This window comes from Branchiostoma floridae, chromosome 13, assembly GCF_000003815.2.
Source record: "Branchiostoma floridae strain S238N-H82 chromosome 13, Bfl_VNyyK, whole genome shotgun sequence".
NCBI classification, from domain to species: Eukaryota; Metazoa; Chordata; class Leptocardii; order Amphioxiformes; family Branchiostomatidae; genus Branchiostoma; species Branchiostoma floridae.
The window spans coordinates 3,294,240-3,311,045 of NC_049991.1; the positions used below are offsets into that span (position 1 = coordinate 3,294,240).

General features: G+C 42.2%; 1 protein-coding gene across 1 annotated transcript; it reads left to right on the plus strand.

Moving 5' to 3' along the window:
• Positions 1-11,870: 11,870 nt before the first annotated feature.
• On the plus strand, positions 11,871-14,560 carry LOC118428712 (prokineticin receptor 2-like). Its single transcript, XM_035838856.1, has 2 exons — positions 11,871-12,781; positions 13,257-14,560. The coding sequence occupies exons 1-2, from the start codon at positions 12,270-12,272 to the stop codon at positions 14,017-14,019; spliced, it is 1,275 nt and encodes a 424-aa protein (XP_035694749.1). The 5' UTR covers positions 11,871-12,269; the 3' UTR covers positions 14,020-14,560.
• Positions 14,561-16,806: the final 2,246 nt, after the last annotated feature.

Below are 16,806 nucleotides of genomic sequence, written 5' to 3' on the forward strand. Positions count from 1 at the left end.
CGTGTGCAGCAACTTAACATACGCTTCCCAGTCGACCATTCAACTATCGCGAGATCTAGTAGAACTTAGGACGAGACTTAAAGCCCTATCGCCCACAAAGTAGTCACCAAACAGAAAAAAAACGCCAGCTTCCAGCTGCAAGAAAATAGATTTCCTCTGTAAAGTATAACAAACATGCCGATAGGTCGGCCTGTTAAAGTCAAACCGAGTCAGAAGTGTTTTTGTCGTCTGAACATTCCTGCAAAATCTGTTGAGAACTCACGTGGATACAAACGTGGAGGAAATTAAATATCAACTATTCGACGCCACAAGCAAAAGATGTGTTTTATTTACAGTGATTTTTGTTCTTACTAATGCTTTGACGTCCATCGCCCATTTCTCCAGTCAGAAGACGTGCATGCATAGCCTTGAAACGTTCGGTTCTTTGTAAATCCCATTGCCATAACTGCGCTGATGCAGCTTATACAAAAGAGCACCAACGCTGCACTGCTGGGATTGGCTGCTGCAGCGCCTTTGTACTCGGCAGCTCAGCATATGATGAGGCATTCCCGAGAGACGCTGTAGTTTGAACTGGCCAGCTTTGCAGAATTGGTCACGTACTGCTGAGTCTGTATGTGGGCGCGCAGAAAGCTAACATCCGTGGAACGGGCTGCACTGCTTCATTCGTGGCCAGAACCTCAGCGGTGATAACGCATCTTGCAGAAGGAGCTATCCGTACATGCACAGCGTTTGCAAGGTAGGTTTTTACCATCATTTTACTTCGTTGTGATTAAAAAATGCAAGTAAGATTTTGGGATGATAGCGCTTGCCAGCTGTGTGCAAGGAATCTAGCAACCTGTTGCTCTTCAATGATAGAAAATTGATATTACAAAAACGGCGCCTAGCATAACAAAATATTAATGGAATACTAAGAAATTATCTTGCGATGCGAATTGTGATGATGTGTCACTATTGTATAAGCTATTTCTCTTATTATACCTCATGCATCTGTATTGTATCATTGTGCGGTGCAAACTTGTGTGAGATTCCCCGAACGCAGTAAGGTATTTGGTATGCTTGTGCATGCATATACGCGCATGGAGAGCGAGCGAGCGAGCTATAGCTGCATTTTTGCAGTGATAGGATGAAACCACAGTTTTCCTAGCGGCATGCAAGTATCATATTTGTTTTGTGAGCCGTTTCTGTAAGAACACATTGAACGCAGAGTGCTTGGGGTCAGGTTCCTAAAGAAAGACAGATGCTTTTGCTAAAGACTTTAGTGAGGGTCGTAGAGCCCACGCACGCTTATCCGAAGAAACACCCGCTTGCAAGAGACGAATAGGTCGCGGTTGAAAGATGGGGCTTTAGACACATTAGAAACCGCAATGTAGAGTGTCTTTCACCCCTCAATTGTGTCTGTGCCGTTTGTCAAACGGAGCAATTCCGAGAATGACTCCACTTTTAATGCATTAACCACCATAAAGGGGAACGCATAACTCACTTGTAAGTGCAAATTTCTTCGACAGTGTCACTTGGTCTGTAGTCTCAATAGTACTAAATAAAAACAGAATTTTCTGAAACTTGAGATATGTACGATTTAGGGCGTATTGCGGCTGCGTTTGTTATGAGAAGATGTAGCTTTACACTGTACGATAGTCATGATTTAACAGGTTGTACGAGCGATGTCACTTGGTCTGCAATCTCAATACGTAGATTTCTGTGCTAATGTGAGATGTACAATTCTTGTTACGGGCGTTTGCTACCTAACCAGCCAGTAAATGAGTTTTAAACTGTACGTCAGTCATTGGATTCGGCAGACTGAGTTAGCTATGTCACTTGGTCCACGGTCTCAATAGTAAATTCTTTGCTATGTGAGATGTACAGTTCATGTTGCGGCTGCTTTTGCTACGTAGCCAGCCAGTAAATGTAGTTTAAACTGCACGTCAATCATTGGATTGAGCAGACAGAGTGAGCTATGTTTTTTTTACAGTCTCAATAGTACATTCTCCACTATGTGAGATGTACAGTGGATTTATATGCATCTTGCGGCTGCGTTTGCTACCCAACGAGGCGGTAAATATAGTTTAACTGTACGCGCCAATCATTTCATCGAGCACACCGGCGTACGATCGACGTGACTTGGTCTATAGTCTCGAAAATAAATCTAGTTGTACAGTGGATTTGGTGGCATGTTGCGGCTGCGTTTGCTCCCAAAGAGGCAGTTATGAATGTAGTTCTTATGTACAGCGTACGTCAATCATTGCTTTAAGCAGACCGGGCGAAATTTCTTTCCTTCGAGACTACCAGTGGGCATCCTATTCTTAAACGACAGCCAAGTACATTTTAAGCTACCTGAAGTGTCAGTCTTTCCGGGATGTTGTTATCATAAAGCGGTGGTAAATGCCGATGGACTAGGTAGTTAGGTAGGTAAATGTCCAAGCCGCACTGACTCATTTTTGCGTAGGGGTATTTTTCCCAGCCATCACATTTTTCCCAGCCATCACCGGCTCTGCGTGTGAGGTTCTACGCAATGTCTTGACCATTGCCTTTTAGAAGCTGTCGGCTTTTCAGCAATAAAATATGTTTTATGGATGTTTTCAGCCATAACAGACACTCTTCCACCTAGACGTACGGTTTGTGGGCAGCAATTTAGCTGGAAGATACCCCCCTTTCAGTTCACAATAATGGTGGTACATTTTTAAAGACGGTAAACAACTTTGGGCGCTATCACTTGTATCCTTATTCGGAAACGAGAAGGCGGTAATCTATTTTAAAATTTCCACTTAGCTCTGATTCTCATCTGTTACTTGGGCACAGAATTTTCTGTGGATAAGTCTAATTTTTGCTTGGAAAGATTGCATAATTTTCTTTGGGTTACTATTTTTAGGTTACATTTCTGATCAAACTGTATGTAAGTTTAAACAATCCTATTGTCCACTAAATCGTAAAGCATAATGAAGTACATGCATTTCCGAATTTGTTTCTCTTTGTAAGTAATTACATGAGGTACATGCATAGAGGGGTTCCTTTTGGCTAGAGACCGAAATTTATATTGATATACATATGGCATTTGCGATGTAGTACCTATCCACATGGTTGGTATTTTATAGTAAGCTTTTTCATCCTTTGAATGCTGTTTCCACACCTCGTAATGGCACTGTATTTCATCTAGTAGGATACGCCAAAGAGCAAAGGTAGGACGAAAACATAATGTCAACCGAGGCCACAGTTTTTTGCCGGAGGCCGCTAAAATAGGCTTAGCTTTGTGTACTGTTTGGAGGTACGGACCAGGCAGGGCGTTCTTTAATGGATCAGCCACGCCAATCTTATCATTTCAGGTCACCGACTTGTGTAACCTTACTTGGGCGGGACTTTGCAAATGGCTTGCTCAACTATACTGAGACGTGTCAGTTGCTATTTCAACCATCCTGTGTTACACAATATCTGGCTCTCTGGGGCTAAATGTTCTTGCATTCGGTAGGTCGTGAGTTCGATTCCCGGCCGAGTCATACCAAAGAGTTTTAAAATTGGTACATGCTGCTTTCTCTACAAAGTACTTAGCATTAATGATAGATTATGGGAGTTAAACACACATCACCATCGGACATCACCCCCTGCTGTAGTGACCTGCACCAATTTTTGGCCCAAGGGCAACAGAAATGAAGATGGGCGCAACCCCTCAGTATCTGTTACAGATGTACGGGCAACTTTAACCATTTTACCTCACATGCACAGCTTACTACATACGTCCTACCTTTGTACCCACACGACATGACTTCAACTTGAAGGAAAGATTCTATAGGGTGCGCCAGTGGCTCTTTTTGAAAGTCATACCTACATAGAGAAGAAATTCATATATTTTCCCACCGATGGAACAAATCAGCTTTTTTTTGCAGGAACTTATGGAGAATTTCAAGATTTAGCGAACATAAAATGGGAATAACGCTTACGTAGATATTCTACATTGTCGTGTTTCAAAGCAATCGACACCACTAGTGAGAACAAATCCCACTTGCTGGAGCCCCCCCCCCCCCCCAAGGACTACATGTATTCGTCTCAGACAAGCAGTGGAATTGGACTGGCTGAAGTGTCTAGCGGTCATGACCTTGCATTAGCTGCGCCAGTCGAGTCAGATTCTTCTCCATCAGACACTTACACGCGTTGGCTCAACGGCTTGGGGGCGATCGCATCGCACTCCGTATCCACAGATTTTTGTAAATTGCTTTTCTTTTCTGGTAAAAGCAAATCCCGGAGAGCTTTCTTGATATGTTGTGGACCAGACGAGATCTGTCGCGGTTGATAGGAGCTTTCGGGAACTACGCACGTTTTTAAGAGCAAAGTGTTCCGACTCAGGCTTCGTCTCTGTCGGTTTCAATACCCGGGTAAACCCGCGACCAGATGTAACTACTAATGGGTTTTAATGGAGGTCATACAGAAGGGCAAAGGTATTAGGAATCTACAAACGCATTCTAATGCCTTTCTTACGCGTTATATGAAAGTATAGGTCATCATCACTACTTGTAGAGCTTATTTCGGGTAAATACTAAATTGCCCACAAATTCACTTAAAGTGTTTGTCTCTTGACATAAAGCTTTGTAGCACTAAAATGCGATTATCCTATCTTAGGATCTCTGTAATAGAGGTAGTGCATTTAATGTCAATACGGGTAATGTATTCGACTAACGGCTAAGATATATGCTTACATGTCACCGAGTCACTGTAAGGTATTACTTATAACACCTTAATACGCAGCGACACTCACACTTACAGAAAGATGTTCAGATTGAACTGACGGGTTGGAGTCTTTAATGGATACTCGTTTGACATTGAAATTACGTTGTCCAGTCATGGTAACCTCTGAATGTCCGTTTCTATTTGAACCGGCTTATAGTAGAGAGAAGCATGACAGGCAGATCTGTTGTTTACAACGTCAATGTATGTTCAATGGAGCATAGAATACGGGTATTATTTACTGACCAAGCTAAGTGCTGATCCATTCTCCTGCGCATAGCCTTGCTAGCATGGGTTGAACCGGGCTGAGGTTACCACTTTTATGGTCATGACCTTAATTCTGCTTTCAGCCAATCAGAGAATCCCTAAATCCTTTCCTTATGTAAAACCGATTCTCTGATTGGCTGACAGCTTTGCGTTGGTGAATATCGACCAATCAGTTGGGTTTCTCAACTCTCCAAGTTGCTCTGGTGGTGGTTTAAGTTCTTCGGGGAAAACTTTTAGCTGTCGATCCATTTTTTTTTCTTTCTGGAGAGCCAGACCTCGAGCACGTTGTCGAAGCTACAGCACTTATCGTCGAGAGTGTGGGTACTTGTAGCCGCCCTTGAGTTTGTCCTTGCCCACTTCAAAAACAGAACAGCCGCACGCGTGTTACACCATGAGGCCGAGTACATCATCGGGAAGTTTCTATCCATATCTGGTATCATGAGCTACTAGTAACTTGATTCTATCGCACTGTGCATTGGCTGCATGGTTCCCTAGACAAATTGATTTAAGATAAGACGGAGGCCGTGTTAGTCAAGGGAGTTGGTATCTGCCTTATAAGGGCTAATTTATGCATTTTTCAGCGTCGTTTTCATCACCACAGCAAGCACCAGACGGTCCCCGGGGAGTTGTTGTTATTACGGCGGGGGTAACATTTCATTCCGGGCACACACGACTGCGTGCTACCCGAAGCGCTTCATTGTATGTGCTATCAGCTACAGACGTACGTGCACAAGCACTTGTCATGGCCGTCTCGGTCGCTTAATTATCCATTAAATGTTTTGACTAGCTATGAGCTCCCCCGGTGTGGATGCATCCTGAGAGAGCACGTTTCTAGAAGTTTCCTTTCTTAAATGTGAGGCAATAAATTCTGTAGGAGGCATGTTTGAGGACTAAATTTTCCTACATCCCGACATCGCAGAAGAATGAAATTTTTAGGACTTTGACTTTATTGCAATTGCAATAAAAGCAATACAATGGGACCATAAGACAGCTAAATAGCTGAAATTGTCTCCACAGTCATATTCAGTACAACAAGAAATTAACAAAGCGTAATTTCAATCAAATAATGATAACAGTAAATAGCATTGAATGTTAGGAAGAATAGATTAGTTTTCCACTAAAAAAACGTAGTATTAGGAGCTAATATTTTACAACTAGATGAAAGCAGTGGTACAGCTGGAAGTAAATCTTTTCGTAGTCAGTCTTTTATATTTTCAGGTCATACAGATCTTACTGCGTACTGTGCAGGAAAATCATAACACAAAAATAAAAAACAAACTGTCAAAAATAAAAAATAAATCAGCCTTTCCAGAATGGAATTTGTGACCAAATGGGGGGGGGGGGGGGGGTCCCTACCAGAACGTAGTGCTCATAGACCGATCTAGCGGCTGAGTCTATTTCTTCCCGTTTAGTTAACTTAGAGTAACAGCCGTTACATAAGATCTCTCTCTAGCCACAACTAAGTAACACTATACGGTATATATGAAAGTTTATTTAGTAACTTCATGCCAGGAAACTAATTGCAAGCACATGGTAGAAACATGGGGTACATCCATGTGACAATTAACAGTGATAAACAATATTGTAAAAAAAAAAAGATTACTAGTGCTGGTTATATCTAGACTTCTTATATCTTTGACTTCTTTCTTGAAAACAGAGAACGACAAAGTGCCCCACTTGTGCCTTCTATGATTTTTATACAAAGGGGCTTTCCGTTCGTCCGTTAATGTGGGATTGCTGGGGGATGTCATGATGACTTCTGTTACCAATTAGGTTCATTCGCTGTGGTAAAATGATCGCTTGGAAATGAAACGTGTTTCGTCTCCCACTGCTTTAGATGTACAGTGTTTTCAACTTAATTCGCTCAGCGGTATTAGCTTTATATATGCGAACACGACCTTATTCAATTACGCTGCCATAACGTTCTTCTGAAGAGATGATTGACACGTCTTTTTGTCACACCAAATAATGAAGCGCGCCTATTCTACAAATCAGTACACTCCATAATATAGCTCATACAACAGGATTAAGAGCTTCTGAATCGAAGATGTTTGCCCAAACTGAAGTGCTGTTAGATGCCTGCAAACATCATGGCGTAGTCCATTGCGCTGAATTTTCAGTTGTTTTTTCAGTTTTGCTCAAAAGTTGACGGTGAAACAATATAGATAATACGATAGCGTTAAGGACTTCTAAATCGCATCCAATGTGTTTGTCTATACTGAAGTGTTGTTAACTGCCTGCCAACATCATGGCGTAGTCCTTTGTGCTGAATTTTTAGTTGTTTTTCAGTTTTGCTCAAAGGTTGACAGTGAAATAATATACTAGTAGTTCCTACGATAGCGTTAAGGATTTCTAAATCGCCATGAATGATGTTTGTCCATATTTCAAAGTGCTGTTAAAGGTCTGCAAACATCATGGCGTAGTCCATAGTTCTGAATTTTTAGTTGTTTTCAGTTCAGTTTAAAAGTTGACAGTGGAAGTTCCTACGGAAGCACCTACGAAAGCTCCTACGATAGCTCTTACGATAGCTCCTACGAAAGGTCCTACGATAGCTCCTACGAAAGCTCCTACGATAGCTCCTACGATAGCTCCTACGAAAGCTCCTACGAAAGCTCCTACGATAGCTCCTACGAAAGCTCCTACGATAGCGTTAAGGACGGCGTCGTCCATTGTTCTGAATTGTTAGCTGTTTTTCAGTTTTGCTCAAATGTCGACAGTGAAACGCTCTTTGTCACGGTGAACTTCATTGCGACTATAGTGCTTATGCAACATCTTAACACTACTGCTTTGGCATTGTTTCAATCCTAAAATGTCCTGGGTTCAAACTTCCTGACAACGTCGGCGCCCAGGGAAAGGGACTCAAACAAATTTCCTACCTTCACGCGGGTAAAAACGATTACCTAACTGCGATGACGACCGCGCGGTGAAAAAATTAGGACCCATATTCTAGAGGTCCTGTGTTAGAATCCTTTGACATGACCCGGTGAGGCTTTACCATGACACTAGAAAAGGAACTTTCCTCACTTCACTCAGGTGAAAATGAGTACCTAGCTAAGGTCAGGGACGTCCCTCGGATAGGACGTTATGTGAGGTAACGCGTTCGAGGAGACCCACACCTTGAGCACGAGCATGGGTCCCTCTCGGTGTAAGTGAATCAAGAAAAAAATTGTCGGGATATGCAGTTTGTACTGTTCAGTACAAACCTATTGTGTTATACAGGTTTACCGGGTATGTAATGCAAACAAATTGTAGCTGAAGGCATCGAGAACCCTGCCCCTCTTCAACATATGGTGGATAAGGAGTGGTGTTTCAATCGAGGTGAATTTTCTCGGTAACAGTGACGCCACTTTAGCCTTTACGGCTTATGGCGTCTTATTGGTCTTATTGAAAAAAAAGACCTTATCCTTTCTACTAACGCAAGCTTAAAACCAATCTGTTCGTGGATGCGGTCTAAAGTAGAAGGAATTCACTTTTCAACTTCGTGTGACTTAAGAGATCAGATTCAGATCATCCGTGTTTTCTCATCTACTGTCACCTCTGCACCTGCACGCTACTAACAAGACATTTTAAAGGGTTTGAAGTTTTTTACAGCCACTTATGTCAAGGGGGTTAAGAAAGCATGGAAGAAAAAATTCATTAGTAGGTACGCAATGAGAGTCGTGGACACCCAGGTTAGCGTCTTTGAAGCTTGGTTCTGAAGATATCATTAAGGTTATTAGGTTGGAGGTCTCCACAGATGTGGACATGCTTCAGTTCAGTCACATGTTTCAGTACAGTTCGGTCTTGGATGGAGAGAGGCCTCTGTCAAATTGCTTCATGCAAATGCATATGCGCTGTATTTTTATGCCAAGCAACAGATGTTCCTTTCGAGTGCAAGCTGATGATTGTTAGTATTCAAACGTACACTCACGTACCTTAGATACTTCGACCTTTACCATATGCATCATCCTCTATGGCGTCTATTGAATATAATCTCGCATCATTGTATAACAACAAAAAATCTTAAAATGCACGCATTGACACGAAGCTGATCCAAGGGCAAATGTGGGTGTACCACAATGCATCAATTAAAGTAAGCCGCTAGACTGCTTTAATGCCTTTAGCTGAGTCAGCCGCACCTCAACTATGTAAGGTTAAGGTTTGTAACTTCAAACTCTGCGATCACGGACAGAGAAAAGGTCATGTGTGGGAGTTTGTTTGTCGAACATGAACATGAACATGACATGACCTTTTTGCTAGTTTGATATGACCGGGCAATTCCGCAGGTTAAAGAGCGACCGAAAGAGCCATGAAGCAACCGTCTGTAGTTAGGCCGTTATTTTGAAACACAGAGCACAGCCAATCGTCGCCATAGTGCAGATACGTAAGACCGTTAAATTTGAAGTCATGATGTAAACGTCTGTAGTTAGGCCGTTATTTTGAAAACAGGGAACAGCCAATCGTTACCATAGTGTAGATACGTAAGACCGTTAATTTTGAAGTCATGAAGTAAACATCTGTACGTAGTTAGGCCGTTATTTTGAAAACAGGAACAGCCAATCGTTGCCATAGTGCAGATACGTAAGACCGTTAAATTTGAAGTCATGAAGCAAACATCTGTACGTAGTTAGGCCGTTATTTTGAAAACAGGAACAGCCAATCGTTGCCATAGTGCAGATACGTAAGACCGTTAGATATTGATGCTAACAGAACCATTAGAAAATCTTACTGGACAACGCCTGTATGCACCAATTGCGTCAGGTATTCGCAAACAGGCCCCAATTGGTTCCAGTTGGCGCTTACCGGTCGCATGAAAATGCGAATGTTTTAGATGTGCGCAAATGGACACAAAGTGTCGCAATATAAACAAAGAGGTTAACCTCCTTGATATGAATAAAAAAATATTGTGCGAAGTATCATATTACAGATACAGATATGTAGTTAACATTCTTTTATCACAACAAATCTCTTAGATGAATTTCTAATCACCGCACATTAGTTGCTAGTCCACTGCGATTTCCAATAACTCACTTATTTGGGCTTCATATTACTCAACTGTGCCACATATTATTGTGTCCACATGTGTAAAATTGGCTCAAATTCGCAAAGTTGGTCTATTTATTTGACTCTAACCGGTTTAGAATTAACGCCATACACGCTCCTTGTATTTTCCAGTCACGTATCTCTGTACAATATGGTCGGCTGCTTGACAACTCCATAACTCCCGGTCTGCGGTGCGGTCGAAAATGATTGCCGTGAGATGAAAACCTAGACTATAAAAGCCGAGGTCGTTCCGCTCAATAACACACAATAAAGCAAAGTCATCATCCTTAAGCAGAGCATTACTTCTAGACGTCTACCACATTCATCACTTTACCTAACAGCCCACTATATTTCAAATTCGTTTTTGAAAGGCGCGCCCTGTTACATTTTGACTAAGCAGTTTTGGCTCAGATGTTGTATTGCTCGATATCCATATAGCATTATAGGTAAAGAGCCTTTCTTAACGAAATCTAACTGCAATATTCCAAGGATTTCATATTGCATAATTTCTAGCATAGCTGCAAGGCAAGCTGCCTTTTGTAAGAACCTGTAGAGACTTTCATCCGTAGCAATATGCCACGGTTCTTAGGGATCTTTGGTTGTATTTTAGAATTCACGTACGCATGTAGGAACACTGGACCGGATATTGTGAAGTATTAATCGAGAAACTTCATGAATTCATAACGGACGTATTTATGTCGTACAAAGCCGCTGGGTGCATATAAGTATCCGTATATGGTATTGTCGTTAGCATACCTGCTGTTTGAATTCGTCAACAAGTCCTTAGCAAAGATGGTTACGTATTGTTATGATTTATTTTGAAATGGGTTCCCTCGGAATCAGTTGCGTCAACTGAAAGGACGACTCTAAAGATGGATAGATAAGAAAAATAAACGTATTGCCAATACAGGACATATCATTAGATAGTAGAAGCTTTGAAGGCAGAGATAGGGGTACGATGTTGTATTTGAGAAGGCCTTGTTAGTCAGTTTGTGAAAAAATCATGTGCTACTAACTGTTTTGCAATCGGATTAAAATGTGTTACATGAAATTACCGTAATTGTCTATGTTGTTCGTTTTCCAACGTTCAACCAACACTATTGGGCTAATATTAGCAAATTGCTTTTCGCAGTCATAATGTCTCAATGACATTAGAAATAAACAATCTCCTATTTAAACCACGCTTAATGATTTACAAGAAACAGATGTTAGAATCTTCGACCACGTAGCGGTCCATGTGACGCAAATTGATGAACATAGATGCAAACTTGAGGACTTGGAGTGTCCCACTTGACTTTGAGGCAGTGGTTGGACTCACGAAACTCTCAAGCGGTACATTTTCCTCCCAAGTCCTCTCTGTCAAAGGCAATCAAAAATCGAGTGGTGTATGTGCGATGGTTGGAGCTTCCCCGATGGCATTCAAAAGTGCTTTTGGCTGCAAAATTGAAAGTACGTGACATTTCAGTTGAGAAAAGTGCTTTATTTTGCGCCTGCGTTCATCTGGAAACCCCAGTGTGTTGACTAGTAATGCCATAACAGGGTCCTGGGTGAGAGAAGGAGCGGTTTCTTCATAGTGTGGCTTGGAGGTATCAATTGTAAGTTAACATTCTGTTGGAACGGTTCAGAAGTTATAGGTTGAATTTGGTCTCAGACTTGTTAGTGGTGGACAAGCGCTCACTTGTTTTCCAGTCTTGCTTTTGCTATTTCACTCTAGTAGTAGTAGATAACTTTAATTTTGCCGTTTGATGTGCAATCTTTAGGTGGGAATTGGCCTCAGTATTGTTTATGGTGAACAAGCGCTCACTTGTTTTCACGTCTTGCTTTCACTATCTTTCTAGACAGCTTTGATTTTTGCCGTTGGATGAGCGGTCTTTAGGTGTGACGGGCCATTCAGTGTAATACTATGGCATAAGCGCGAGTGTAATATATTCGCACCGAGTGCTTGCGAAGCCGGTGTGTTACGCCGAAGGGATTCGAGGTACCCGCTATGTAGATATTGATACCGAATTGTGCGCTTTATTCCGTTTATTTTGACAAACAAGCTTGATGCCTAGATTGCTTTGTTGTAACGCATACAAATTTCATGTTTTCCAGATATGATCGCAGTGGGAAACCACAGGAAGTGATGATCGTCCCATTCCCCTGCCGGACAATCAGCCAACATATGGATCTGAATGGCATTTGAAGATCGGAATTCCGGACCGGCATCACAATACGCGAACGTCAAACAGTCTTGAGTGGTTGTACGTAAGACGTATTTCTTAGCGATAATGAGCACTTTTGTGCAAGACGGCGGAAGCGGTGACTCAGACGATCTGTGGCTCCCCCTTGCCACCATGTCCGGGCCCGTGGAGAGACCGTTGGACGTCAGCGAGGCAGTCCTCCATTCCTTGTTCAACAGCAGTAACGTTACCACCATGGACTGGTACCAGGACTTTGATGCCAACATGGGGGTCCCCTCGCAAGCTCCTGACTTCGCCGTGGTCGCTCTCGGCATGGTGTACTCCGTTTTCATGACAGTTTGCGGAGTGGGAAATCTCATCCTGGCCGCTGCCATCTTCCGCTACATGAGACTGAGAACCACCGTGGACACACTGATCGGGAACCTAGCTCTCTGCAACAGCGCGGTGGCGATACTTTGCACCCCCTTCGAGATCGGCTACTACGTGGTGAACGTTGGGTCGTGGCACTTCGGCGCGGCTCTGTGCAGTGTGGTCAACTTCGTCAAGATGCTGGCCCTGAACCTCACCTCCTTTGTCCTCCTGGCCATTGCTTTCGAGAGGTAAGCTGTTGTTAATCTACTACTTGTTAATGAGGAGAAGTAAAAATGTGTAATGATTTCGATAAAGAATACGTTCAAACCTGGAAATTCGGTATGTGTGGAATTGAAACCATAGGAAAGAAAGACCTGCACAGAAACCAAGGGGTGACAGCCCTACACAGAAGTCTTAGCGTGTTTACTGTAACAACCTGCGGGTGACCTCGGATGACCCCAAATAGAACGCCCGTTCTGTTCGATCACGCCAGCGTTCTGTTCGATGGAACATGATTCGTGTTCTAAATCCCTACATAGAAGTCTGGAAATTTTGGGGCCAAATTTTACCATCGTGTTTACAGCAATCATGCAACTAAGAATTGCTGTTCATTGCAAAATGCATTCTCTATATCTTTTGATTCTAATATTGTCTTTGCATTCTTAATTTTTCAAAAACCTTGGGGCTTTTTCTGACAGAGCTATGTTTTGGTACACTCTATAGGTTCCTGGTGATTGCAAAGTCCAAGAAGCTGCAGCGGAATCGGAACCACTCTCTGTTGCCGCTGGGTCTGGTGTGGACCGCAGCGCTCACCCTGGCTGCCCCGGCCGGCCACTTCGCCACCACGCTGTCCCCACCCAACAACCCGGGCACGGTGTGCGGTGTGAGATGGTTCGACGACGGCGGAGAGCCCGCCATGGCCTACCACATCAGCATGGCGCTCCTGGGGTTCGTGCTACCCGTTGTCGCCCAGATCGTTCTCCATTCCTTCATCGCGTTCAAACTCCTCCACAGACAGTTCCCTGGGCACAAGAACACTTCCCATCGTACCATGCGCATCAAGTCCCGCCGCAAGATGACCCGGATGTTGTTGATGTTCATCGTGTATTTCTGTTGCATCGGCCCTTTCTACCTGGTCCCGATGGTGCGGGAGGTCTCGAGCGAGGCTAAGAAGGCGATAGACTCGTACGCCTCCGTCGTGTACGTGTTGGAGGGACTGGCATCGATCCACGGAGTCCTAAACACCGTGGTGTACATCACCTTCCACGACGCCATCTTGATGACCTTGAGACGAATGTTCCGCCACTTGCGAATGACATTGACGGGACAAAAGGGGAACAGCGAAGCCCTGGAGCTCTACGGTTACCCCAGAAGGGGCACGATGTCCAAATCTCACGGTCACGGACAGTCTACCCATGCTACCCCTATCTCCCCCGTCTCCCCTGTTTCCATGACCTTCCCCCACAATGAAGTGACCTACGTGTAGCAAGGAACACTTCAACATATCAAAGATCTCTAGAACAATATATGATCTTGACGCATTCAATGTTAAACCAAAATGGTCTGAAAGACCCACAGAGAAGAATATGTGCAATAACACCATTCTTGTTTTGGTCTAACACAAAAAGATATTTATTTTAAGGATGTCAAAGCCATAGGACAAGAGCTTTTTAGAAAGCCGTACATGTATTGAAAAGACATCGTTAGCAACGGTTGCTACTAAAAGAATACCTTCGGATATATCTATGTGCAATTAGGCGTCATAATACGCCCTTTGATAAATCATTGGTTCCTAGAATCAACCTAATAAGCTAGCTTACTTATCAGCATGCAACTTTGAAGTTGTTTGGCGTAGCTATGTATTTCTAATCTTTCAAAGTGCTTCATAAGTCCACTGTTGACGACAGTGCTTGGTTCAAAGCAGCCGTATTGCTATAAACTCCCTTTGATATCATTTAATCAATACAGGGCCCGTCTCTACCGCATGTTATGACGGCAAAATGCCGCTATGATTGGAAATGAAAAAACACATTGAGATAATTGCATTCTACTTTGAGCTTAATGGAAAATGACAACCCCGTCATTAATTTAAGGCCAGATGGTTTTGCCTTCAAATGACCATTTGATTGGCTAGATCTGACAGGCACCAAAGCTTGAAGCCTACATGTTCCTTCTCAATTCACTTGATGAATTAGAGGTTGAATGAAATGTTATTTATTCTACATTACCTTCTCAATTACCACATTGCCTGCAACGAGTTCTTTCTAGTGGTTGTCACATGGCGACACACGTGTTCTTACTGAACATACTGCATATCCCTGCAGCTGGCTTTAATCAAAACGTTGTTCCAAGCTACTTAAACCTACCACTTGGCTATGCAGCAGCCCAAACGGGTTATGGGCTCGGACGCTGTCACGACAAAACCTCACAGGATGTAAGAGTAGTTCAGAAACGATGCCAGATACAGATTTAACGGCTTTGTTATCAGAACCTTGAACTTTCTTGCACTTCACAGTGCGCTGGTTTTAAAATCGTCCATTTTTTGGCGACGCCACAAGGACGGAGCTGTTAGTATACAAATCAGATTCTACAAATTGCACGATGGGGAATTCGTTTTTGGTAACATCATGCGGGACTAGTTTTTACATTTATCAGGGAGGAACTCCAATTTTGGGGCATGGAATAGTTAGGACTTTGTACAAGCCATTTAGTGCTAGTATTTCACTGCTATTGAGGTTAGAAAACTATGTTTCAGTCTTAAAGCTTTGATTTTCTATAGGAAAGTTGTATTTCTTAGTGGTTGTGTGCTTGTGTTCCAAAATGGTGTAACGTTATAAGTCGACAATTTTAATCAGGACAAGTTGTGGTATGTTTCACATTCAATAGTTGAGTTTTTTTTTTTTTTCAATTGAAGCCAGCATTAGAAGACTGTAGCACAGGTACATATACCTGGGATGCGCACAAGTGGTTGTATATACAGACATGTATATCGAACTAAAGATATCTATGTTAAGCTATTGAAGTACTAAAACACACACAGACACGCACGCAGGCATGCACAGACACACATTGACACACACACACAAAAAAAAAAATAGACGCAAAACACACACAAACTCATGACACTCAGGCACATGCACGCACAAACGTAACACACAGACACCCACAAACATAGACTAAGACGCACGCACGCACAAACACACACACACACACACTCACAAACTCAAACTCAACCCACACAAACACGATCAGAGAGAGAGAGAGAGAGAGAGAAATGACACACGTAAACAACACACAGTCTCTCCCTATTACACACAAAAACAAACAAATAAAGCTATGGAGACAATCGTACGGAAAAGCTTTATATTTTGATACATAAATCTAGAATGATACAAGTCTAGTATGTGTGTTGAAGGGTGCTATGTATACGGACCAACATTTTGCATCAAGTGTGATATGTTTAATGGTATTCCTGGATCAACAATTTTAAAGAATTCGTCAGATTGGAAACTTCGATACGTTCTTAACGATGAAGAGACCTAAGATAATACTTTAGGTCACCATTGTGGACTGCTCAGTACAAACATGTAGAAAATGATAGCCTATAATAGATAATGTTTAAGCATAGTTTGTTGTTGGAAGGTGTTTTTGATGATAATGATTTAACTAAACGATTTAACGCTCATTTCTAGTTATCCAAGAGAATATTTAACAGGTATACCTTGATGTAATACTTCTAAGAAAATTATGTAATACAGGAATCCGAGTGTGCTAACATCGTAATATATTTGTGCCAAAGTTGATTCTGTTATACTGTCAAACGGTGTCTTTTCTGCAGCTGAATCAGTACAAAAGGCAATAACGCAAGACTTGTTCATTAGGACACATTGTCCTTGTATAATACACTCTACTGTATTATTCAGTGATTATGAAGAGCATCTATTGGGGACCAATATTGCCATTGAAGATGCTATTGTTATCAAATATTGTCCTTTGTACCTGTTATGCGTTTCCATAGATATTTTCTAACAGCTCACGCGTTGAAAACGTGTTGATGTCAAAAGAAAAAAGGATAAAGAAATGTGTATTTGTTAATGGTTTTCATACTTTTTTTCACTGTGATTAAGGATATAATATATATAAAATATATTCCAGAATTGAGAAATTCAAACAAGAATTATGTAAGTGAACTCAGTTTTTGTAGTATGAATTCTGTTCCGCAGATATTATTTGTGTATAAATGTATACACGGGATTTCATCTTTTATTGATAT